Source organism: Neofelis nebulosa, chromosome 3 (genome assembly GCF_028018385.1).
Source record: "Neofelis nebulosa isolate mNeoNeb1 chromosome 3, mNeoNeb1.pri, whole genome shotgun sequence".
In the NCBI taxonomy this organism is placed as follows: Eukaryota; Metazoa; Chordata; class Mammalia; order Carnivora; family Felidae; genus Neofelis; species Neofelis nebulosa.
The window spans coordinates 168505770-168530540 of NC_080784.1; the positions used below are offsets into that span (position 1 = coordinate 168505770).

Here is a 24771-nt window from a genome sequence, read left to right on the forward strand (position 1 = left end):
AGCCATTTATTTTTACTTTCTTTAATGTCTCTTTTAGTTGCAGAACTGAGATCATGATAGCATCTACAAATGAGTTATGGTTTACCTCCCTTTTCATCTCTGAGTTTATCTAAAATGGATGATATTATTTCCTTAAATATTCAGGAAAATTATTTGGGGAAGTCATGCTGGTCTAGAGTTTGATTTGGGAAAAAATTTTTAACAGTTCAATTACTGTATTTTATTTTTTTAATGTTTATTTATCATTTTATTTTGAGAGAGAGAGAGAGAGAGAGAGAGAGAGTGCAAGCACAAGCGGGGGAGGGGCAGAGAGAGAGAGGGAGAAAGAGAGAGAGAATCCAAAGCAATCTCCACGCTATCAGCACATAGCCCAACTCAGAGCTTGATCCCACAGATCATGAACTGAGCCCATATCAAGAGTCAGACGCTAAACCAGCTCAACGGAGTGTGAGCCATCCAGGTGTGCCGGTTGGTTCAATGAATTTAATAATCAGGTTTAGTAGGCTGAACCTCTTAAGGAATATAAATTTTCAAATTTACTAGTGTTAAGTTGTTTCATAATAACATTTGCGATATTTTTTGTATTTAAGATCTGAGGTTTTTTCCCTTTTTTGTCATTTCTTTTTTTAAAACTTTTAAAAGTGTTTATTTATTTTGAGAGAGAGAGAGAGAGAGAGAGAGAGAGAGAACGAGAACGCACAAGTGAGAGCCAGTATGTGAACAGGGGAGGGGCAGAGAAAGAGGGAGAGGTAGAATCTCAAGCAGGCTCCATGCTGTCAGTGCAAAACCAAAACTGTATCTCATGAACCACGAGATCATGACCTGAGCCGAAATAAAGAGTCAGACATTTAACTGACTGAGTCACCCAAGTGCCCCAAATATCCATGTATTTTTATTTTATATTTTGAAATACCAAAATTCACTCTTATTATCAAAGTGTTTAAAAGCAATTAGTTTTTACCATCAAATTATCCCATTTGTTATTCTTTACTTTCTTCAGTACTGTGTCCCCATTTAGAAAAAATATTCCTTACAGTGTTTGTTTTGGTGTAAATTTCAGGGCAAAAAATTACTTCTGTTTTTACATGAAAAATATTTTCATGTTGCCTTCATTTGAATGATATTTTCAGTTAACATTTAAACCCAGGATAGTTGCTGTTTCCTTTTCAAATTTTATAAACCTTACTCCATTTTATTCTATATTCTATTATTTCTGTTGAAAATCACTTTTCAACAACAATGTTGCTGTTCTAGAAATAAACTATCTTTTATCTCTGCAGGTTTTTTTTTTTTGTCTTTGGGTTTCTGCAGTTTTATGTAAGGTCCCCAGACTTTTTGTTTTGTTTTTGGTATTTGGGAGAGTTCATAGGGCTTCTTGAATCTATTTGTTGGAATCTTTGATTGCTTTTGGAAAATTCTTGGTGAATATTTCTTCAAATATTTTTTCTATGTCAATTTCTTTGTGACTCCATTGCACATATGTTTGACGTTTTCCCTAAGTCTTTTTTTTTAAATTAATGTTTATTTTATTTTTGAGAGAGAGTGGGGGAGAGAGTGTGAATGGTGGAAGAGCAGAGAGAGAGGGAGAGAGAGAATCCCAAGAAGGCTCTGTGCTGTCAGTGCAGAGCTCACTGTGGTGCTCGACTCCATGAACCATGAGATCATGACCTGAACCAAAAATCAAGAGTCAGAGGCTTAAGTGACTGAGCCACCTAGGTGCCCCTCATTCTCTTTTATTATTGGCCTCTTTTCTGGATCAATAATTCTTACTTGCAGTATTTGCAAATGATTTTTAAAGTATTTCAAGTATTTATCAAATTTGCCATCTTTTTATCTATTTTCTTATACATATTAGCTGTAATTATTTTAGTCTTTGATAATCACAGTATCTTGATCACTTGTGTAACTTTTTAACAAATTTCTTTTTCATTTTATATCTTGGTTTAAGTTGATTTGCTTGTTTCATTAATTGTATGTTAATTTTTTATTGAATGCCAGTAGAGTATATTAAAAATAATGGAGACTTAGATGATGTTATTTCCTTCCAGAGAGGATTCTAATTTTGTTTTAGTAGTCAAGTTAAGGAAATTGCCTTTATTTGGCCCAAACTGGTGTATTTCTTTTTGTAAAACTTTGCTTTTCCTCAGGGCATAACCATTTGAAGTGTTTCCACTGACAGCCTGGGGTTTGTACTAGGAACCCCTCTCCTTGATGGCCCCACATATGCCAGAAATAGCTGAAATCTCTACATATTATTTTAGATTCTGATTTATATTTGGTTTCTTAGCATCACACTGTGCATATGCACAATTTAGGAGTTAGTAAATACCTTGAGGAGAAATTGCAGGTAGAATGTTTGATTAAATTCTTCTCTGTTGGTTCCTTTTTTTCTTTTTTTAATATGAAATTTACTCTCAAATTGGTTTTCATACAATACCCAGTGCTCATCCCAACAGATGCCATCCTCAATGCCCATCACCCACTTTCCCCTCCCTCCCACCCACATCAACCCTCAGTTTATTCTCAGTTTTTAGGAGTCTCTTATGGTTTGCCTCCCTCCCTCTCTAACTTTTTTTTCCCCTTCCCCTCCCCCATGGTCTTCTGTTAAGTTTCTCAGGATCCACATAAGAGTGAAAACATATGGTATCTGTCTTTCTCTGTATGACTTATTTCACTTAGCATAACACTCTCCAGTTCCATCCATGTTGCTACAAAAGGCCATATGTCATTCTTTCTCATTGCCAAGTAGTATTCCATTGTGCATATAAACCACATTTTCTTTATCCATTCATCAGTTGATGGACATTTAGGCTCTTTCCATAATTTGGCTATTGTTGAAAGTGCTGCTATAAACATTGGGGTACTAGTGCCCCTATGCATCAGCACTCCTGTATCCCTTGGGTAAATTCTTTGAAGTGCTATTGCTGGGTCAGAGGGTAGATCTATTTTTAATTTTTTTGAGGAACCTCCACACTGTTTTCCAAGAGCGGCTGCACCAGTTTGCATTCCCACCAACAGTGCAAGAGTGTTCCCATTTCTCCACATCCTCTCCAGCATCTATAGTCTCCTGATTTGTTCATTGTAGCCACTCTGACTGGCAGAGAAGTCATAGCTGTTTGGACAGACATTAACTTCAATTTTTGTTTCTCCAGCCCAATGCGCCAGATGCAAATTCTAAGCCATTTCTGTGCAGTAAAACAGCAAATGCACCAATGGGGAAAAGTGGCCAGCATAATGTAGAGCTTACATCACTGCATTTCCATTCCTTCAAGGAAATTGTTGCATCAAATCCTGATTTTGTTAGCTGCTGTGTGATTCTTTCAATAATTTTAAAATTTTTAAATAAATTTTATAGTTATGTTCATTGGGGAGATTAATTTGATACCAAATATTTATCACAAGAAGCAGAAAACTGTAGTTCCATTTTACTTATCATACTTCACTATTATTAGTTGATTGTCTGTTTTCTTCCAATAAATAAATTCCCTGAAAGTAGAAATCACCATATCCCTAGTTGTTAAAGCAATGCCTGAAGCATAAGGTTCACTTAATATTTGCTGAATGTATATTTTCTGAATAGAAGCCAGTATGTAAAGTCTTTTTTTATTCCATATGTAGGTATTTTGATAGCTGTATTTCATCAATTTACATTTTAAGTATATTATTTCAGATCAAGATACGGGCTTTCAAATTCTATGTACATCTGTGACATCATCACTTTGCTTAGTAGTGTAGATTAAACATGCCCCAAGAACCTTGATAATCGTACCATGCACAGTGGCACTTTATCTGTGTACCTCAGAGTATACATAATGAATAGCTGACTTGTTTAGGTCACCTTTGCAGGCATTCCTCTCTGTCCAGAGTTTCATTGCTATCTTTACTCTTCATTGATGCTATGAAAATTTATACAGTCAACTTATTGAGGACTTCTAAGCTTAATGGCAAATTAACATTAAAAAGTTGTCTAATTCTAGTGAATTTTCAACTACTCTATGTTGAATCTTCTTTTTTTTTTTTTATTTCTTAACAACTATTAGGGTAGAGTCTATGGCTTTCCAAGGAGTTTTAGTGATTCAAATAGTTTGAGCTAATCTAAAAATTAATATCTGAACAGAATCAATGCCATCACTCTCCTAGGTCATGGGGTAGGCAAGTGCTACTAGAGAGGAACTTGGTGGGGTGAGGTGGTGAGGAGGTGTGATCTGCTCTTTTATTCCATCTGCTTAAGTCTTTGAGGTTTCTAGTGATGGGAACATGCAGGAACTACCAAGGGGGATGGTCTTCCTGTTCATTTCATTGGGTGCAGTTGAAACCTTTGTCTTGTTAGTTTCCACTTCATTTCAGGCAAATCCTAATTAGCCCTTGATATCCTTTGAGAGGCATTTGTATAAATAACATCGTTTATGAGTAGGAGGGTAGGATTGTTTTCTGTTGTTTGTTCATAGGCGTTTTATACTGTTTACTTCCTTGACCTGGGAAACCTAGATGGTTCTACCTTTCACCAGCATTAGCCCTTCCATCAGTAGATATGAGATGTGTGCTGCTGGTGCACAACTTTCTTGGGTCAAAGACCTAGTGAGATCCTTCCAGCCCAGTCAACTTCTTTTGATGTGAATTATGCCCACAAGAAATTAAAATATCCTAGACACACAAAAGAGTGAGTGTGAAGATACTCCACTGCTTTTCTCTCTAGAACCCATGGCTCCTCTGTTTCTTTTACCCTGATCAGGTGTAGGAGCAGGAGCAGGTTGCTAAGTCTGCTGCCTACAGAGATGTTTAACTACAGAACAAGAGGCCCATCTTATATTTTCCCAAGAAGACAATTTCAGTAAATAAATAAATAAATAAATATGCCTACTTAAATATATATAAATTAGGTTATATTAAAAAATTTAATGTTTATTTATTTTTGAGAGAGAGACAGAGCATGGGGGGAGGGCAGAGAGAGACAGAGACACAGAATCTGAAGCAGGCCCAGGCTCTGAGCTGTCAGCACAGAACTCGTATGGGGCTCGAACCTGCCAATTGTGAGATCATGACCTGAGCTGAAGTCAGATGCTTAAACAACTGAGCCACCTTAATTTATAGGTGCCCCCATAAATTAAGTTATATTAAAATAGATAATTAAATATATATTAAAATTGTCATATATGTGCATTGGATACTTAAATTGGTTCTTGGCTATTGAGTATTGAAATGTTGTTTGGCCAAGAGAATACAGTTTTACTTTAATTTGATTAATTTCTATTTAAGTAAGCATATGTACCATGCATAGTTGCATTTTACCTGTATCCATAATAAATGACTTGACTGTTGAAGTGCTCTTTGTAGGCATTTTTTTCTATCCAAAATTTGTGTTAGTATTTTTTCTGGATTTTTGTGTTAGTATTGTGGCTACAGTATTAGGCTCACTTAAGTACTTATTTACCCATGTGTACCTTTTCATCCACACATAGCCAAATACCTATGTGCCCATATGTAACCTGCAGAGGGAAATGGTGAGTGTTAGTTGACATTTCCCTGTTAGCAAGTCCTGGAAAGAAGTATCTGGACCCAAACCCAAAAAAGTATCTGGGTTGAGAACCCCTGCTGTCTTTTCTATGGCAAGAAAAACATTAATTATGGTTCTTTCAGAGTCAGTATGTTATAATGGTATCATATGAATCAATGGGTTTCTTTCTTTTTTTAATGGAAAAGACTGTTAAACTTATGTTCTAGGATTAGAGTTTTTAATTGACCAGAATTAATTTTTAATTAACCTTAATTAATTAATCAGAATTAATATAAAAAAGTGACCCAGAAGCTACATAATCTGCTAAAGATATCTTTGTTTGAATATGTCATCCAAGAAAGCATGGTTAAAAATGATTATGAAGAAAATATTTTTTAAATCCATTTTATTTTATGTCTGGAAAATAGGTATCTGGTTTTAGCTATCTGGAAGCTGAACATGGAAATTTCATTGACCTCACTGCTTCCTTTTTTTTTTTTTTAATTCTTTTTCCTTCTTCATACTATTCTCTGCACTTTCTTTAAGGTGCCCAAAATGTCCATTCTTTCCATATATTCACTCCCACGAAGAGTTTATATTCTGGTGAGATACTTAAAGCAAAGTACTTAGAATCACAATGTGGAGAGGGGCTTTGCAAAAATAATCCAGTGTCATCTACCTGCCTTCCATCTATGAAAAATGTAATTTGCTATGGAAGTACATGTTTTTTCAGCATTGTTATGTTGTCACAAAAAAGGAGATCTCTCATTTCCATGTGTGTTGAAGAATTAAACATAGTCTATGGCCACTTTCTAACGATCACTTAATGAGCCTGGAATGACAATGTCCTTTTAGTTTTCTTTTTTAAATACCACCCCTGCAATTAAACAAACTTTGGACTGAGAAAATCATGTGCTAAGAAAAAATATTTACTCTTCCAAGAAGCCTATATTTTCAGTGATTTCACCCACAAGTATTGTTTATAGTATGAAGCGATAAAAGTGGTAATGAGTCACTATTAAGGAACAATGCAGATTTCTGTTGTTTTCCTCATTACTGTATATTTTGAAGGATATCATCTCTAGCTGTAGTTTCAAAATTAATCTGAAATATTTTAGTCCACCTTCAGGCTTATTCTTCCTCATGTTTTGGGCCTGAAGTTTAAAGAACCGAATGAAATACAAAGAGCCCAAAGATATAAAATAGAAGACACAATAACTTTAAAAATACTCCTGGTATGCAAATATATATTTGTTAAGTTATTTATTGAATATCTTCATCAATAGCAATGTTCTACATGGGACTCACTAAGTGTGATTCTTCATTCATCCCATCCCAGATGGACTTGTTTTATGTTGCTCATGAAATATTTCTGTGTGGCTATGCCCTAATGCAAGAGTTAATACTTTTATGGTATACATATATTTGTCTTATAATTGGTTAAGGAAATATTGATATCAGGAAACCAGGATAGATCACTCAAATCTAAAATGTTCTACACTGTAAATGTGAAAAGTACATCCTGTATATAGAAATGTCTTCAGGAATCTTATTTCTTGGCATAGACAATGTTCAGCCCTTACTATCATGCAGTAAAGAGATGTTTAGTGTTTGTTGATTTATCAGATGAGCTGAAAAATAATCTAATTAAATAAGTTTGAACGTTGCCCTTAATTGCTTTAACTGGTAATATATATACTTACATATGGAACGAATCAACCTATTTTTTATTAATTGGGTTTCATAAAATCCATTACTGTAAATCTGACCAAAATTATCTTAATTTTGTATGGTATTTATTGGCTTCATTTCATAGTCAAAAATAAATGGCAAATCATCTCAGAAGTCATCAGGCTTTATAAAGCCTTCTATAAATCATGTGACCTTATGTTTATACAAAATATAATTATTGGCTAGCAGATTGAATAACACAGTCATGTATTGGACAGATCTACAGACCTATAGTTTTGCATACTAAATCTACTTTTAGCAAATCTCATTTATCTTTCTAGTAAGGAAATATGTATGCCACCTACTAAAATCTTTATTTGAGGAAAAACAAACTATGTAAATGTTATTATGTTTTTCTAAGTGTAGTTTAGTTTTGGTAAAATTTAACATTGTTTCAAAATTCTCTAGGCACTGTTTTTGCCAAATGCCTCAAGTATTCCATTGAATCTTGCTGGCGTGGGAGACCCTCTAGCTTGGAAGTTTCCAATACAGGGGCCTTGGAGCTGGATAGAGACTCTGACAGGTGGACTCAGCTATGTGTTAGAGGTGGAGGTGTGTCCAGACAGGTTGACATAGTGTCAGAATTGTAAGAATGATAAATATTAGGCCAGAAATGGGAAATCAGATAAAATTTAGCAAGGGGAGCCGAGTAAATATTACTAAACATGCCACTTTGGTATAGAAACTTTCAATCTACAAGGTGTTTTTTTTCTGTTTTCTTTTGTTTGCATCATCTCTCTATAAATCTCTGGGAGGTATCTAATAGGTTTTATTCTTGAAATGGTTTTCTTCTTATCTACTTTTTGAACCCTTTACATTCACTCCTCAACAAGTATTGGCTAAATCAATAAATGAATCCTTTATCTTTTATTTAGTAGGATAAGGAGAATAAAAGAAACTATGTGACAATGTTTTTCATGGCAAACAAAAAAGCACAATTAAATATGGCGGCATTGCAGGTGTTTATTTAATCATGTCATTTGACAACATTTAAAAGGCTGACCTGCACTACATTTTGATAGAATATAAAAACAATGATATACAGTATATACCATTTAAGACCAATTGGAAAGACAGAAATGGTTATGTATGAAACACAATAGATGAACTCTATAGTGACATCTCTACAATATACTCTGAAAGTTAGATAAAAATACACTTAACTCGGGCACCTGGGTGGCTCAGTCGGTTGAGCGTCCGACTTCGGCTCAGGTCATGATCTCACAGTCTGTGAGTTTGAGCCCCGCATCGGGCTCTGTGCTGATGGCTCAGAGCCTGGAGCCTGCTTCTGATTCTGTGTCTCCCTCTCTGTCCCTTCCCTGCTCATGCTCTGTCTCTCTCTGTCTCAAAAATAAATAAAAACATAAAAAAAAAAATACACCTAACTCTGGAGCCAATTTAAACAACCTAAAGGAATGTTGTTAACACGGGAGAAAGAAGGAACAGCAAATATTTATGAAGCTCCCCGTAAGAATCAGACCTGAACGTAGATGCTTGACAGACATTATCTCTTTAATCCTCAGAACCATGCTTCAAGTCCATTGTGTGCTAGAACATGCTTATATTTGCTCACAATAGCTACTTGATATTGTCCCAAGTCTGCTTTCAGCAACTTCACATTGGTATCCTTAAATGGGTCTCTGTGGGAATAGTCACCCATGGATATCTGTAAGAACGATAAATCAGGGCTTCCTCCCCATCCACTACTGGAGCAAGGCTGTTGTTAAACATTTACCAGCACACCATTGATATGCATTAAGTGGGATTATTTTATATTTAGCTTCTAATACCCATTCCAATTCTAAAATCCTATAATATTGCAGAAAGCAAATTATCTAGCAATTTATATTGAATTAACTTTGTTAATTTTAATGAATGATTTAAATATTTATAACACTTTTAGGTTGTACATTAAAATATTTTAGTTAAAAGTGTTAATATTTACGTACATAATTGATTAGTAAACTGAAAAGGTGTTTGTGTTTTTGTAATGGGGTATGTTTCCTCATTTTCTAATGAGGAATATTTTATTACTTAAATGGTAAATGTTATTATTTATGAAGATTTATTAAAGCTAGGATTTCTTTAACACAACTTCTGTTCTTACCTTTGACCACTCCTTGTGTTGGTATTTTGCAGTGAGGCCCACAGTAATTGAAACTGATGTTTATGTAAACAGCATTGGACCAGTTGACCCCATAAATATGGTGAGTAATGAATATTAAATAATTGTCTGTCATAGAGTTCTTGAGTATATACCTTCACAATAAAATGGTTATGTGACTAATTCTGATAGCTAATTCTGAATGAGTTCAGGGCAACTTGTGAAATTACTGTGTGTCATGTTTAGGGACTAGAGCTAGAATATTCCATATCTATGACTGTGTAGTCTGTTATTCCGAAGTGCTGTGTTTGGTAGGAGCGATGCCAAGGCATAAAAAATTATCTGTAGAAATCTGGAAAGAGAACCAGAAGGACTGAAGGGAAAACAGAGAAGAAAAGGACTTATTGGCAGAGTGGAGAGCACACACAGAGTCATGGAGAAATGAAACAACCTAACAAGATCAGGGGAACTTCCAGCAGTTTGATAACACTGGAACATAAGGTGATATGTGAGGAAGTGAGGCTGAAAGATGCTTAAGGTCTTTATTAAAGATGATCTTCCAAGCCATAACAGAAGGCTGTGTGTTGCATGAATTATATCCACTTGGATCAGAGAATTGACTGGAAGCTTTTCATCAGGAAGGTATCATAGGTGGATGTATATTTTAATAGATCACTATTATAACAGTGTAGAAGATGGGTAAGACCAGTTAAGAGAGTTAGAGAGACCACTTGAGAGGTTGCTTTAGTCTGGGCAACAGATCTTCTATTCTGGGGCAATCTAAAATTCATATTCTGAGGGAGTAGGGCTTAGGGCTTTAACATATAAATTTTAGGGTGACACAATTCAGTCCATAACACCACCTAAAGATAATTCTTAAGACTGCTGATTTACTCTCTTACTTCATTTATCCATTAGTACAACAGTCAAATCATGTCTTTATTATAGATCTTAACCACTTTTTTATCTGAATAACCATCATGCCTAACAATTGCCTGTGTCTGCTGATTCCTACAGTATTACTGTGAGCCCCAGGTTTTCTCTCACTTAATATGATGTTCACGCAATTGTCATTAGCTTTCACAGCTGCCTGCATTGACTACTGTACTGACAGTATTTTGGCCACACCATAACTGACATCCTTGTCTCCTTGGTGCAAATGAATATGAATTGGCTGTGGAAAGAAGTTGAATGTGAGAATCTGAAAAGAGGAGCTAACTCTCAGGAGAAAGAGCTAGAACAAGTATTTGTCAGAAATTAGCTAAACCTCTGAGAGATGGGAAAAACAATCTTAAAGAGAAGGAAAAAAGGAATAAATATCAGACCGTAAGGAACACATACGTTGAAAGACCTGAAAAATGAAGTTGAGGTAGTAAATGCAACATCAAGGCTGGCAACAAAAAGAAGATAAAACAGTGGCAAAGAAACCAAGGAAAAAGGAAGCTCTAATAAGTTTTTGAGTATTAGCTCTGCCCAAATCGAATTCCTAAACAAATAGTTGATTTTTGTAAAGATGAAGCATTCTATATACTTGTGTGTATCAACATTATGTAAATTTGATTACCAAAATGCTCATTTTCTCCTTAGGAGAATCTTACATACTGTTTAATTCTAATTAACCAATGCTTAAAGAAAACAACCCTACTGCAGTTTATGGAAGACTACATTTTCTGAACTGTGTGTGTTTTGTCTTGGGCTCTTGTTTTCAATTTGTTGAATTCATTTAAAAAATGTGGTCATTAAAATAAAGAGAAATAGGATTTAAGGCTGTATTAGTATTCCAGAGATGTTTTGACAAGAATGGCTACTGAGAGGCTTCTATGGTGTTTTAGTGTAGAAAAGTTTCATAGGATTAAAGATTTAGTTTTCCCAGTAGGGCAAACTACACACTTGTAACCCTGGCCAGTGATAGTTTTTTAAAAAGCTAATTAAATGAAGTTGCTATTTAAACTGATGATACTAAAAGCACATACGAGGGAAAAAAAAACACATGGAATAATTGATAATGTTTATTAAAAGGGAAACATTGTCATACCGGGGATTAATAAGAAACAGTTTACCTGGAAGTCTGTTTTAACTAAACAATGCAGGAAAATTAGAATTCAGTTTTCATAAAATGAACAAAATTGCTTTGAATGTGAGTGTCATTGAGCAAGCAGACTTGAGTGTAATTAAGCAAGTAGGAGGAGAGGATGTTCTTTTTTTCCCCCTGTTAACTACTCACAAATTTAAGTTACTGGTAAGGAACAAAATTAATGTAATAGTTTAATGGTTTTATTTGTTTTAATTAGCCAAAATTTGGTTTCATGTACAATGGTTATTTCTTTTTCAGCTTGGCTATATAAAATGGTATCTCTGTAAATTACTGAGAAGACCTAAAACATTATTCTACAGTAGGATATATTTTTCCTTTTTTTTTTTTCATGGTTAGATTAATGGTTTCAATTTTGGTTTCACTATCAAAACTTAGGATATTCAGTAATTGACCACCGAAGAAATTAGTCAATAAATAGATTATTTCTATAGTTTACATTTAAATTCAAAATGAGTAACAGAGGCATTAATGAAGACTGAACAAAAATAAAGTAACTTGGATAAAGGCTGTTCAACTACTTGTGCTCTAATTAAAACTCTGAGTAATTTATGAGCACAACAGTGTATAAAATTGTTGAATCACTATATTGTACACTTGAAACTAATATAACACCATATATTAACTATACTGGAGTTAAAATTAAAAAAAAAACCTGAATAATAATAAACAACTTTAAAAAGAAAGAGAACAAAAACATACAATTGGAATTAAAGGAAAAATAATGTTAAAAGAGGTTATTAGCCTGGAATTAAAATGTATTTTAACCTCTTCATTTTGGGGGCTTTGGGAAAATTATGAGTTGTTACTCTTCTGAATAAATATCTCAGGATAATGTAACAATACCAGCTTACCCTCTGATAGCTAAGACAGCATTCAATGCGTGTAGCAATTCTCCGACTCAAATGGCAATCACTAAGAGTTCTAGGCAATCCAGGATGACGTTATGGGTATCTAACAAGAGGGTAAGCACAAGGGGAGTAAGTACAGAAACAGTCATAGGTGAAAATTCCAGGTATAGTTTGGAGGGAAAGACCAAGCAGGCACTGCACCAGGCAGTGGAGATGGGCTGGGGAATTGCGCAGGCAGGCACCATGATCTCCCTGGAAAACAAGCTCACTTTTTTCACCGAGGACCACTCCCACATCTTCACCTTTGGCAGATACAACCTCCAGCCCCTGTGGCGACTCTATCTTTGGTCTGGCCCCCATGGCGAGCAACACGGACCAGAAGCCCTCCGCTGCCATCCTGTGTGGCAATGGGCCTGGCTACAAGGTGAGGGCGTGAGTAAGAGAATGTTTCCATAGTGGATTATACTCACAACAAACACCAGGCTCAATCTGCCGTGCCCCTGTGCCCTTAGACCCATGGCAGGGAAGATGTAGCGGTCTTCGCCAAGGGCCCCACCTGCTGCATGGCAATCATAAGCAGAACTACTTTCCCCACACAATGGTTTATGTGGCCTGTGTCGGTAACAACCACGACCACTGTGCTTTGGCCAGCTGGAGAAGCAGATCCTCTCCAAGCCTCCTGCTCCTTCTGCTGGCCCTGCTCCCCTGGGCATTTTATTTTGAGGGCCTAGGGCCTGGGCCCCCACCAGCCTGTGACAGATGGCCAGTCTTCCTCTCTCAATGCTGCCCACTGCCTGGGAGTCCACACCTCAAGGACCAGGTAGGCGGGAGGCTTCACAGCCTCTACAGCTGCCAGGAAGAGGACCCAGGAAACCAAAGACTGCTGCCTGCCTCACTCTCCTCTGGAATTTTTCACTGGGGTCAGACCAGTTCCTGGCCTCCAGCCTTTGCTCCCCTCCCTCCCTGCTGCCCCTTTGACCAACAGAGTAGGTTTCTCTTGGGTAGTCAGAGAATACAGACTGCAGAAATTCTCAAAGCATCTTATTTTTCTAGCAAACATATTTCTCCAGACCTGGAAGCCCTGGAGATTCCATGGAACATTTCAGATCTGACCGTTCCACTCCCCTCACCTCTAGAACCACCAGGTCTCACCATACTCATGTCCCAACCTGCAGGGGAGAGAAAATCCTTCTCTGCAGGATGGGCAGTTTGCTCCCTCACTTTCCAAGGCCCAGGAATGAGTGAACTCCTGGGACTGGCCATCCAACCCCAGAGTGGCACGGCTGGGAAGAGCAGCCTGGAGAAGCAGGCACTGCCCAGCTCTTAACATCCATGCCCACTCCTCTCTGAAGCGACACTCGTGTTTGGAATGGCAGTAACTTATTTTCTCTTTTTGGTGTTGGTTAAAAGGGAACACAAACCATTTAAATAAAACTTTCCAAATATTTCTGAGGCAAAAAAAAAAAAAAAAAAAAAAGGAAAGAAAATTACAGGTATACTTTGGATGTGACTTTACTTATAGAAACTGGTGCATCCTTATATAGTTCAATATTAAGAGATAACCGAGATTAGTATTTTGATACCCTGGGCCAGAGAAACAGACTCAACATGGATGGACCTAGAGGGTAGGGCCTTAAGGCTAAGAAAAATAAGTCAGTCAGAGAAAGAGAAATATCACATGATTTCACTTGCATGTGGAATTCGAGAACAAAACAAATGAGCAAAGGAAAAAAAGAAGAGGAAGACAAAGCAAGAAACAGACTCTTAACTACAGAGAACAAACTGAACCGAATTTAAATAAAAACTTAAAAAAATATATATGTAAAGAATGAGGTCCTAGTTCATGTGTGAAAAAATTACTTTATATCATTCTAATTGCCAGAGTAGTACACCACACAGTCTTAGGATATAGAGCTGAAGCTGAATAGATTCTTCCTGCATTAAATGGCGATTGGTCTTGGTAATGGAGACAGAGCGGAGGAGTAAGGGCACCCATCCTGAGGAGTGTGAGTTAGAAAGTAGCTAGAGCGCCAGCCAGACTGGATTGCAAAATAACTACCTGCTGGAGATGACTACAAGGGGGTGAGCAGGACACAAACAGAGTTGAGTGAACTTAGCAAGAATCAGGATGCTTTCTTTCTGATCAGTATAGACATATTTAAAAATAATGCTCCCTTACAGACTCCTTTTACCAGAAAAGGAAAATCCAAATGTTCCCCATAAAAGAAAAAAAAATACTCTTAAACAAAAGTATATGTGGAACCACAAAAGTAATAAACATGATTCATTATGGACCAGAAATAAGGGATTTTCCCAGCAATCAAATTTTGTTTTACTCATTTAAGTGGAACAGCCAAGTATCAAATGTGTGTATCGAGGGGGGAGGGGGGGTTGAGAAGTTAGGGATTATAGTTAATAATCTATGTGAAAATGGTGAGAGCTAACTTTTAAGTCTTTCATTACTTTATCTTATCAGACTCATTTTTGATAATAAACTCCCCATGCATATAACTTGTGTCTAAACATTCTAAATATATTGAGAAAGCTGCTGCTCAGATAGAGCTTTTTCTTGAAGAATTTCTTTCACTGCAAGGAATATATTTCTTTAGTATGTTTCATGCAATTGGTGCTAATAATCAACTGATTTCCCTCCTTCTCTCTCTCTCATTCCCTCTCTTTTGTCCCTGTTGCTTCTAGATTCCAGGAGATAATGCTTTAGGCATAGCTTCAACATATCAAAGAAACCCTGTTTATTCCTTTTGCTATATTAACAGGAATTAGTCACTCCTTGCCAAGTACATTAAGTTGAGGAATTATGAAACTGAAACAACAAAGGCATAGAAACAATATACATATATTTGTATCTGGATAATTGACCTGGATATGCTAATGGAGAGGAAGATAAAGGGTTTTTCTTTTTTTGGCCATGGCAAACTAACGTACTTGAAGAAATATATGTATATTTAACAATTTTAAGTTTATTTGTTTGGTTTGTATGATATTTTAAGGCTTGTTTCCATGGTTTTAATTTTTTAACTTCTGCATATTATGTTAATTTTTTGGCATTTGTTAGTCTAAAATCTATTTATTTTCATAAGCTTTGTCTTAAAAACAATATAAAATTTAGGAACTTTTTGATTGAACACTAGTAAATATAAAATTATAAACAAACAAATGTTATTCTCATCTTTATGCTTCTTTGATCCAGTGTGCTCATTTGCCCCATAAGTAAGAAGTTAAAGCTCTAAGATTAAGAAATTAAATTAATAGCTGAATATCTAAAAGTTATTAAAATAATATTATTATTATTTGATGTAAACAAATACATTTTCATTTTTATTTTGTGGTTTTGTTTATCATGCATTTATTTCCTGCCTGTATTATGCCAGTTGGTGCATTGGCTACTAAGTTATAAAAGATAAGACTGTCTTCCTTCAGAGAAGCATAAATCCTAATGGAGAAGATGGCTAAAAAATGCAAATCAGATCAATACAGAAGAGGGAGTACCCAAAAGAATGCTATGTATGAACCCATATGTATTTAAGTTACAAATGGTGACCTTATACTATTTATGTATGTATGTGTGTATGTATTTGTTTATTGTTATTTATTTATTTTTGAGAGAGAGAGAGAAAGAGAGAGAGAGCAGGGGAGGAGCACAGAGCAAGGGGGCTTTATGTACATAGTATTACCAAATGCTACAATATTATATATATTGTTTTATAACTTTGTATATTTGCATTTATTATATCATGACTGTTATTCCATTAATTATTTTTTTAAATACCATTAAATGTCGCATAATATTTGGGAATGTATTTGTGCCATAATATATTAATAATCCATTATTTAACATTTGGAATGTTCCCACTTTATTGTGATTAAGGAGGTGCATATTTTGAATTCTTTTCTAATGATATGCCTCATGGTAGAGACTCTGGGCTAGTTACAATTTGAGTGCTTTATGAATTAGTAAATACAGAATGTTGTAGAATGTGCCTGTACTTCTTGGTAGTTCTGGCCTCAAGCTAGGTTTTAAGAGGGAAAGTTCTGGCAGAAGGAGGGTCTAGATAGTATGTTTCAACTTGTGACTTTCACACATGTGATTAAAAGCTGGTTTTGGCCTTGCTTTCTTCTTCCCAGCTGCTCTAAGGCACTTTTTCATTTGTTATGGTAGATTCAAACATACCTCTGGATTCCTCCTTTTTTCACCCCTTTGTTTAAAACTGAATTATTTGGGTTATTTGGTACCTACCAAGGGCTTTCAATACTGAACCCAAAGTTAACAGGCAACCACTTGAAAAACATTGTTTTGTATCTCAATATAAAATGTATTTATAGGAGGACAGTGATATGTGTTAATGCTTTGCTAATAATATAAAAACATAACCAAACAATAAACATCTAGGAAAAGGCAGTTTTGTACATGTAGTGGTACTTTAGCATGGCCTATGTTAACTTCAAGGGGTTACTATTTCCTCATTTTAGAAGATTACTTTCTAAAATTGTGTAGAGGTACATATTTTAGTTGAATGTTAAAAACCATACTTCTCTTAAATACACACACACACAAGTTCTGCTATGCTGTTTAATAAAGGGAGCTTGTATTTAGAAAGATGGCAGTCTACATGGTTCAGTTTGAGAGAAAACTACACAAATCTTCCCATTTGTAGATATCAACTCCAAAGTGTGTCCAAATGTCCTCAGCTTCTGCAATTAAAGATCTATTATTCTGTATAGCAAGGGTGTCTCTCTTTCCTTCATTTTCTTATTTTCTTCTACTTTTTTCTTCCCTATGCAAAAGCCTAATCAATATAGTATAGAAATGCATTGAGGAAGGGCTAGAATCTTGTCAATATTTTCCAACCCTGTATTACCCAAACTGTATATAAATACATTTTTTAAAGAAAAATCCAAATTCTCAGCCATTGTTCCAAGAGACTTTGGTTAAGTAATTCATGACAGGGATCTGGAATCAGAAATTTGAAGTGTTCTTCAAAGACTTCTAGTCAACCAGGTTTGGCAGCCACAGCCTGAAGCCATATCCAACAATCAGAAATTAAATGGGATTAAATGAAAGTAACAAAAACACCTACAGAACTATTTTTATGGGAGGAAGGGTCATTGAAAGACGACATGTCCATTTCAGTCTTTATCTTAGCTTATGTTTAAAAATTTTAAAGTTAATTTCTAACATTTTATAACATTCTCATGATCAACAATGTTCTCATGATCACTGGACGTTAGAGGTCAGAAAGATCATAATAATGATCTTGCCTTGTGCCCTCATTTTTCCAGTGAGACAGAATAAGTGACTTGGTCAGCATTATATTCTAGAAAGTCACAGCTTTGGGACTATAGTATGATTTCCTGATTCCATCCAGCCAGTGTTCTTTACAACGACTTCTCACTGCAATATACCCTTTCAGTATCAGTATCCATTCTGTTATCTAACATGTATTTAAAATTGTGCATATAATTAAAAGAAATGCCTTATCTCTTATTCAATGTGTTATTTGTTCATTTTTTAGTGGAAAGGATTTTAATAAAATACTAAAGCTTTAGGTCTTAAATTGGCAGTGAATATGAACTAACATCAATTGCTCTACAATTTAATTAAAATGTGAAAGGAGAAAAACTTGTATAAATGTCTTGACATTTGATGTTTTGCTAAAATGGAAATGATGGCAAATTTCTATAATGGGAATTCTGCAAATTATGTGCTAAGCCTTGGATTTTCTAATAACACTCAGCTTTGTGATATGCACAATTATACCCAAACTATTGAGGTAAACACTGGAAGTCAGTGCTTCTAAAACAGTACATACAATGCCATTCTAGCAGCATATGACAGTGTCAGAAAATTCATTTTCTGCATTAAGACTATGGACAATGGAAATAATCTATAAAGTGGTAATTAATATAAATAATTTAAGACATGAGACATGTAGATTCTTTCTAAATACAGTATTCCATCTTGCTTAGATAGGAAGAATAATTCTTACAGCAAGAAATGCTTTTTTCAGCTTTATTGAGGTGTAATTGACAAAAATGTATATATTTAAGGTGCACCACTTGGTGTTTTGATATATATATATACCTTGTGAAGTGATCAGCATAATCAAGCTAATTGACATATCCATCACCTCAGAGTTACTTTTTTTCTTTTTCTTTTTTTCCTTTTCCTTTTCCTTTTTTTTTTCTTTTCCTTTTCCTTTTCCTTTTCCTTTCCTTTTCCTTTTCCTTTTCCTTCTCCTTCTCCTTCTCTTTCTTCTTTTTCTTTTTCCTTTACTCTTTCCTTTTCTCTCTGTGTGTGTGTGTGTGTGTGTGTGTGTGTGTGTGTACGTGTTGAGAGCATTTAAGATCTACCCTTTTGGGGCACCAGGGTGGCTCAGTCCATTAAGTGTCTAATTCTTGGTTTCAGCTCAGGTCATGATCTCACAATTTCATGAGTTGAACCCCTATGTGGGGCTCCTACACTGGCAGCAGAGGGCCTGCTTGCAATCCTCAGCCTCTCTCTCTGCCACTGCCCCACTTGCACTGTCTCTGTCTCTCTCAAAATAAATAAATAAACTTAAAAAAAGAGAGAGATCTATCCTCTTGGGTTGTCTGGGTGGCTCAGTCAGTTAAATGTTCATCTCTTGATTTGGGCTTAGGTCATGATCTCAGAGTTCCTGAGATTGAGCCCCACGTCAGGCTCTGCATTGATCGCCTGTAGCCTGCTTGGGATTCTCTCTCCCCTTCTATCTCTGCCCCTTCCCATCTTGTGCTCACTCTCTCACTCTCTCAAAATAAATGAATAAACTTAAAACAAAACCTATCTTCTTAACAAATTTCAAGTATACTATTGTTAATGAATATATTTTTAATACAGTGTAGTTACAGATGCAGTAATACTTGTCACACTCAGACCACAGACAAAAAATCTAGCCATCTAGCATTGAACCAATCAATGGCATTTTGCACATGCAGATGGAAAACAGATGGTTCATTGGTGATAGGGCTTCTCTAGGAAGCAGAGCCCTCATTTGAATTCCAATCCTCTGTTGCAGGGAATTCCTTACCATGCTTTTAAATGTTTATTTTTGAGAGAGAAAGAGAGAGAGGGAGAGAGAAAGTGTGTGTGTGGGGGGTGAGGGGCAGAGAGAGAGTGAGACACAGAATTCAAAGCAGGTCAAGCACTGACAGCAAAGAACAGAGAGCCTGATGCAGGGCTCAAACTCATGAGCTGTGAGATCATGACTTTAGCCAAAACTGGACACTTAACCTACTGAGCCATCCAGGTGCCCCTACCATGCTTTTAAGAGTACCCATGATGATTATTTCTTTCCAGATGTCATGATATGTATTTATAGGTTTCCCATTTAGAATGTAACCTTCTCTCACATGTTGACTTATATTTGTATGACTTTAGATCATAGACCTGTAATTATGAACTTAGCCATGAATTTATGAGATTTTGGCCTAATTCTTGAAGATTAATTCAAATGCATTGTAGACACCAGGGAGGATGGATATATATATATATATATATATATATATATATATATATTCCATTTATTCCATAAACAACTATTTATTGTCTTTTATATGCCAGATGCTATTTTTCAGCTTTGAGTTTACAGGTCTGATTCTGCTTTTTATTGTTTGTTTATTCATTTCTTTTGTTTTTTAGAGTCCACATCTAAGTGAAATCATATGATATCTTGTCTTTCTCTGTCTGGCTTATTTCACTTAGTATACCTTTTAGTCCCACCCATATTGTCACAAATAGCAAGATTTCATCCTTTATATATGGCTAGGTAGCATTCCATAGTGTGTGTGTGTGTGTGTGTGTGTGTGTGTGTGTGTGTATACATATATATACATATGACATCTTTATTCATTCATCATTCAATGACACAAGCTGCTTGTATATCTTGGCTATTGTAAATAATGCTGCAATAAGCATAGAGGTGCATATGTCTTTTCAAATTAGTGTTTTCATTTTCTTTGGGTAAATACCTAGGGGTGGAATTATGAGATCATATGGTATATCTATTTTTAATTTTTTGAAGAAGCTCCATATTATTTCTACAGTGGCTATACCAATTTAGATTCTTGCCAACAATGCACAAGGGTGGGAGGTATATAGAGGTTGGACAAAATGAGTAAAGCGGAGTGAGAGATATAGTCTTCCAGTTTTGGAATGAATATGACATGGGAATAAAAGGTACTACATAGGGAATATAGTCAATGGTATTGTAATAGCATTGCATGGTGACAGAAGGTATCTACACTTGTGTTGAGCATAGCAAATTATATACAGGCGTTAAATCATTATGTGGTATGCTTGCAATTAGTGTACTACTGTGTGTCAACTGTACTTCAATTAAAAAATAAAAAAAAATAAAAGAAGAATGCATGCTAAACAAGAGTTTAGGTTATAGTATTGGATAATCAAACACCCTTTGTCCTCATGGAGCTTACATTCTAGTTGGGGCAACACTATAAAATAAGTAAATATATAACATATTAAGTGATAATTAATAAAATATAGAGAAGTGAAGCAAAGCACTCGGTAGAGAGGGTCAGGATGGTGGGAAGGTTTTAGTGTACTCAGTATACAAGGGAAACATCACTCATTAGGTGACATTTGAATAGAAATCAACAGTGTTCAAGGAGAAAGTCATGCAGATATCTGGAGAGTGCTTTGTCAGAGGCAATAGCAGGAGTAAAGGCTCTGAGATGTGCATGGAACACCAAGGAGAACAGTAGTGTTTGTAGTAAAATTAAGAAGGTTAAAAGAGGTAGGAGAAGTTGTTGTAATTAGGGTTCAGATCATCTGGAATTCTAAGTACATTTAAAGGTTGTAGCGTATTTTTTTTTGTCTGAATGAGTGTGAGAATGTGATAGAAAAGTGTTGATCCACAGGAGTGATAATGATATGACTTAATGTTTTCAGTGAGACCACTATCCTTCTGAATGAAGGACTAAGTATAAGAGAACAGTTGTGGAAGCAGGGAAATTAGTTACAAGTAATTGCAATAATTAAGGAAAAAGTTGGTGGTGAAGCAAATCAGAAGTTACCAGATCCTGGAAGTAATTTGAAAATGGTGATTCCAGGGTATTTTGATAGACCAGATGTGGAGTTTTAGAGAAAAAGAGGAGTCAAGTATAACTCCAAGATTTTTTTTACTTTAACTCAGAAGGATAAAGTTGTCACTTGATGAGATGGAGAAAAGATACAAGATTTTTTGTTTTGTTTTGTAAGATAATGGAGATCAAGAGTTCTGTTTTGAAACTTTAAACATGAGGTGTCTATTAACCAATCCAGATGAAAATGTTAAGGAGGCAGTTACACATACACGTTGGGATGTCAGGGGAAGCAGCTGTATATGGAATGTAGCTTTTGCAATTTTCAGGCGATATACGTGATACTTATAGTCACGAGATTGGATGAGACCTTGGGAGTAAAGCGAAGGGAACAGAGTGCTAAACTAGGGCACGGCATTGCTCAGGCAGATTAAAGATGTAGAGGGACTAGCAAAGGAGACTGAGAAAGAGTGGCTACTGAAATAGGAAAAAAACAACTCAAATGGTGTCCCAAGTTTTGAGTGGGCCAGATGCTTCATGAAACAGAAACTGATTAACTGATTCAAATTCTGCAAATGAACTAATAATATGAATATTTAGAATAAATTAGCTTTCCAGAAGCTAGAGACTTTTTACGACTTGGAATATTGGTATTAGAACGGGCAGTCTCTATACATGAAGAAATTTCTTCAAAAATAAAACTATGTCTATAAAATGTTCACATCTTCCAGAGGAGGCATTGCATGGCTGTGTCTTATAATCCCTGTAAATTGGAATGTTTGCAAAAGCCCTGTTGCCCCCTTTTAAAAATGCTAAGAAGAGGGTGCCTGGGTGGCTCAGTTGGTTAAGCATCCAAATCTCAGTTTCCGCTCAGGTCATGAGCTCACAGTTCTGTGAGTTTGAGCCCTGCATCAGGCTCTGCACTGATGGTGTGGAGCCTACTTGGGATTCTCTCTCTCCCTCTCTCTGTCTTTTTCTCTCTCAAAATAAATAAATAAATAAACTTTTAAAAAATAAAAATGCTATGAAGTCTTTCCTTTATTATTATGACCATAATATTATAGTATGCTTACCGTGTGTGAAATCATTGTTTTAAGTAATTTACATTAAATAGTAGCAAGAACTTTATGTACTAAACTCTGTATTATCCCGATTCAAGAGGAGGAAAGAGAGCCATAAAGAGCTGAGAAATTTGGAGTACCTGGATAGCTCAGTCAATTAAATGCATCTAACTCCTGATTTTGGCTGGAGTCATGATCTCATGAATGTGAGAGTGAGCCCTGCGTTAGGCTGGGCCCTGGGTGTGGAGGTTGATTGAGATTCTCTCTCTCTCCTTCTGCCCCCCGCCCCAGCTCACACACGTGCGCGTGCGCGCGCACACACACACACACACACACACACACACACACACTTCCTCTCTCTCAAACAAACAAGCAAAAAAGAAAAAAGAAAGAAAAGAAAAAAAAAAGAAAAGAAAAAGCTGAGAAATTTACTTAAGGTCAACTAAAAATTGTTATATTCAGAATTCAAGCCCTAGAAGTCTTCCCCAAAGTGCCATTCACCCCACAATCACTACACCAAATTGCCCCTTTTTAAATGCAGTCTCACCTCATGGGTTCAGAATAGTCCAATTATGCATACTGAAAATAATTTGGGTTTCTCTTGACAATATATCAGATTCACTTGGCTGCTTTTTCTCCAGCCATTTATGTTTCTGTTTTGGTGCTCGATGCAGTGCTATAGTGAATCTGGAGAGTCTTTCTTTTGCCTTCCAGATTGTCTTTGTATCTCACTTCAGCTCCCTGTGTGGCAGACATGTCTGTTCCTCTTTTATATCCATCTCAGAAAAACGTGGTGATGTTCAACATCGTTTTGAGGCCTATGCATTGGGGAAGTTCCTAGAATTTTTTCAAGAAATTGTCCTTCCATGTGATATTTGGTATCAGTTGCTCATAATTTTGATAAAATTTCACAAGACATGCATAACTATGGAAGGTTGAATTCACAAATTTATAAATGTTTAGGGGACCTTATTGTTTAAAGATCTGAGGTAATGGATTGCTCATGGTGTTCTGATAGAAGGAGATATTGACATGTCCAGAACTTTTCCTGTTCTACCAGTAGATGCCCTGGAAGAGGACAGTCCGTACTTCTTATTCTCCTATGAATGTTGCAGGGAATAGGCAATATTGTATGTTTGATCCCATGCAGTGACCTTAATGTAGGTAACATTTTGGAATTACTCTGCAAATAATCATGTATCTTATTTTGGGAGACCTCCAGTTGAACACTAGAATTTCAAATTTCATTATCTTTATGCAATACCAAAATTGAATCTGAAAACTTAACAAATGAGTATCTGTATGGAAAAAAATGGTAATCTATATTTTCTGGAGCATATTTTGTGTTTGAAAGGACCAATAAATAATTCTCCCATTTTTATCCCTCTGCATCGATTCTGAATCTACTGACAAATATTCATAGAAGACAGGCAAATGGAGATAAAATAAACAAAAAAAACCCCCAAATTTCTCCTACTAGTAATTAAAATGGGGCTGTAGAATAGGGTTGGGAAGGTGAGACTCAAATCGCTTTGACGGCACTCCTGTGCGCCTACCTGACTCCCACCTTCCAGTAAGATCTTGAGACATTTCATTCAGATCAAGTTCAGGGTGCAGCACATGAAAAAGAGATTAGAACTTATTAATAAATGATTTTTAATATATCCAATTTAGTCATTTAAGAAATATGGAACAAACTTCTCTGAGAGGTAGAGTGAGTAAGAGATGGGACAAAAAGGAGAGTGTAGATTTATATAGAAAACATGAGTTGAGGAAATGTGATTCTTCCTACCACAAAAACTAGTTATTGTAATTTATCTAGCAAATAAACACATGCATAATTTTTGTTAAAGCCTCCTGAATCCATGAATATCCCACTCCTACTGCTATAACTGTATAACGATGGTCTATTTTATGTGTCATGTTGGCTATTGTATAGTACCCAGATATTTGTCTAGATGTTGCTGTGAAGGTACCTTTTAGATGTGACTGACACTGAGATTAGTAGACTTTGGGTAAGTCAGCTCATGCTTTGTAACGTGGATGGGCTTCATTCAATCAGATAAGACTTTAAGGAGAAAGGACTGAGGTCCCTCAAGGAAGAAGAGATTCTGCCACCAGGCTGACTCTGATTCAAGACTGAAACATCAACTCTTCTCTGTTTCTTCAGCCTGCTGGCCTGCTTTGCCAGTTTTTGCCTTGAAAGACCCCAGAATTTCATCAGTTACTACCTTTAAGTAAATCTATCGATCCTTTCTGGCTATCTCTCTGTCTGTCCAACCATCCATTGACCCATCCATCCATCTTAAGGGGTCTGTTTCTCTGGAGAACCCTGACTGAAACAGGTTCATAAGGGTTGTAAG

At 35.9% G+C, this 24771-nt stretch overlaps 1 protein-coding gene across 1 annotated transcript in view; it reads left to right on the top strand.

Moving 5' to 3' along the window:
- Positions 1 to 24771, top strand: part of GABRG1 (gamma-aminobutyric acid type A receptor subunit gamma1) — a 70198-nt gene that overhangs the window by 15440 nt on the left and 29987 nt on the right. Inside the window, exon 3 of the mRNA XM_058722708.1 lies at positions 9365 to 9432. Coding sequence (XP_058578691.1) covers positions 9365 to 9432 — 68 coding nt within the window. The remainder of the gene's footprint in view (positions 1 to 9364; positions 9433 to 24771) is intronic.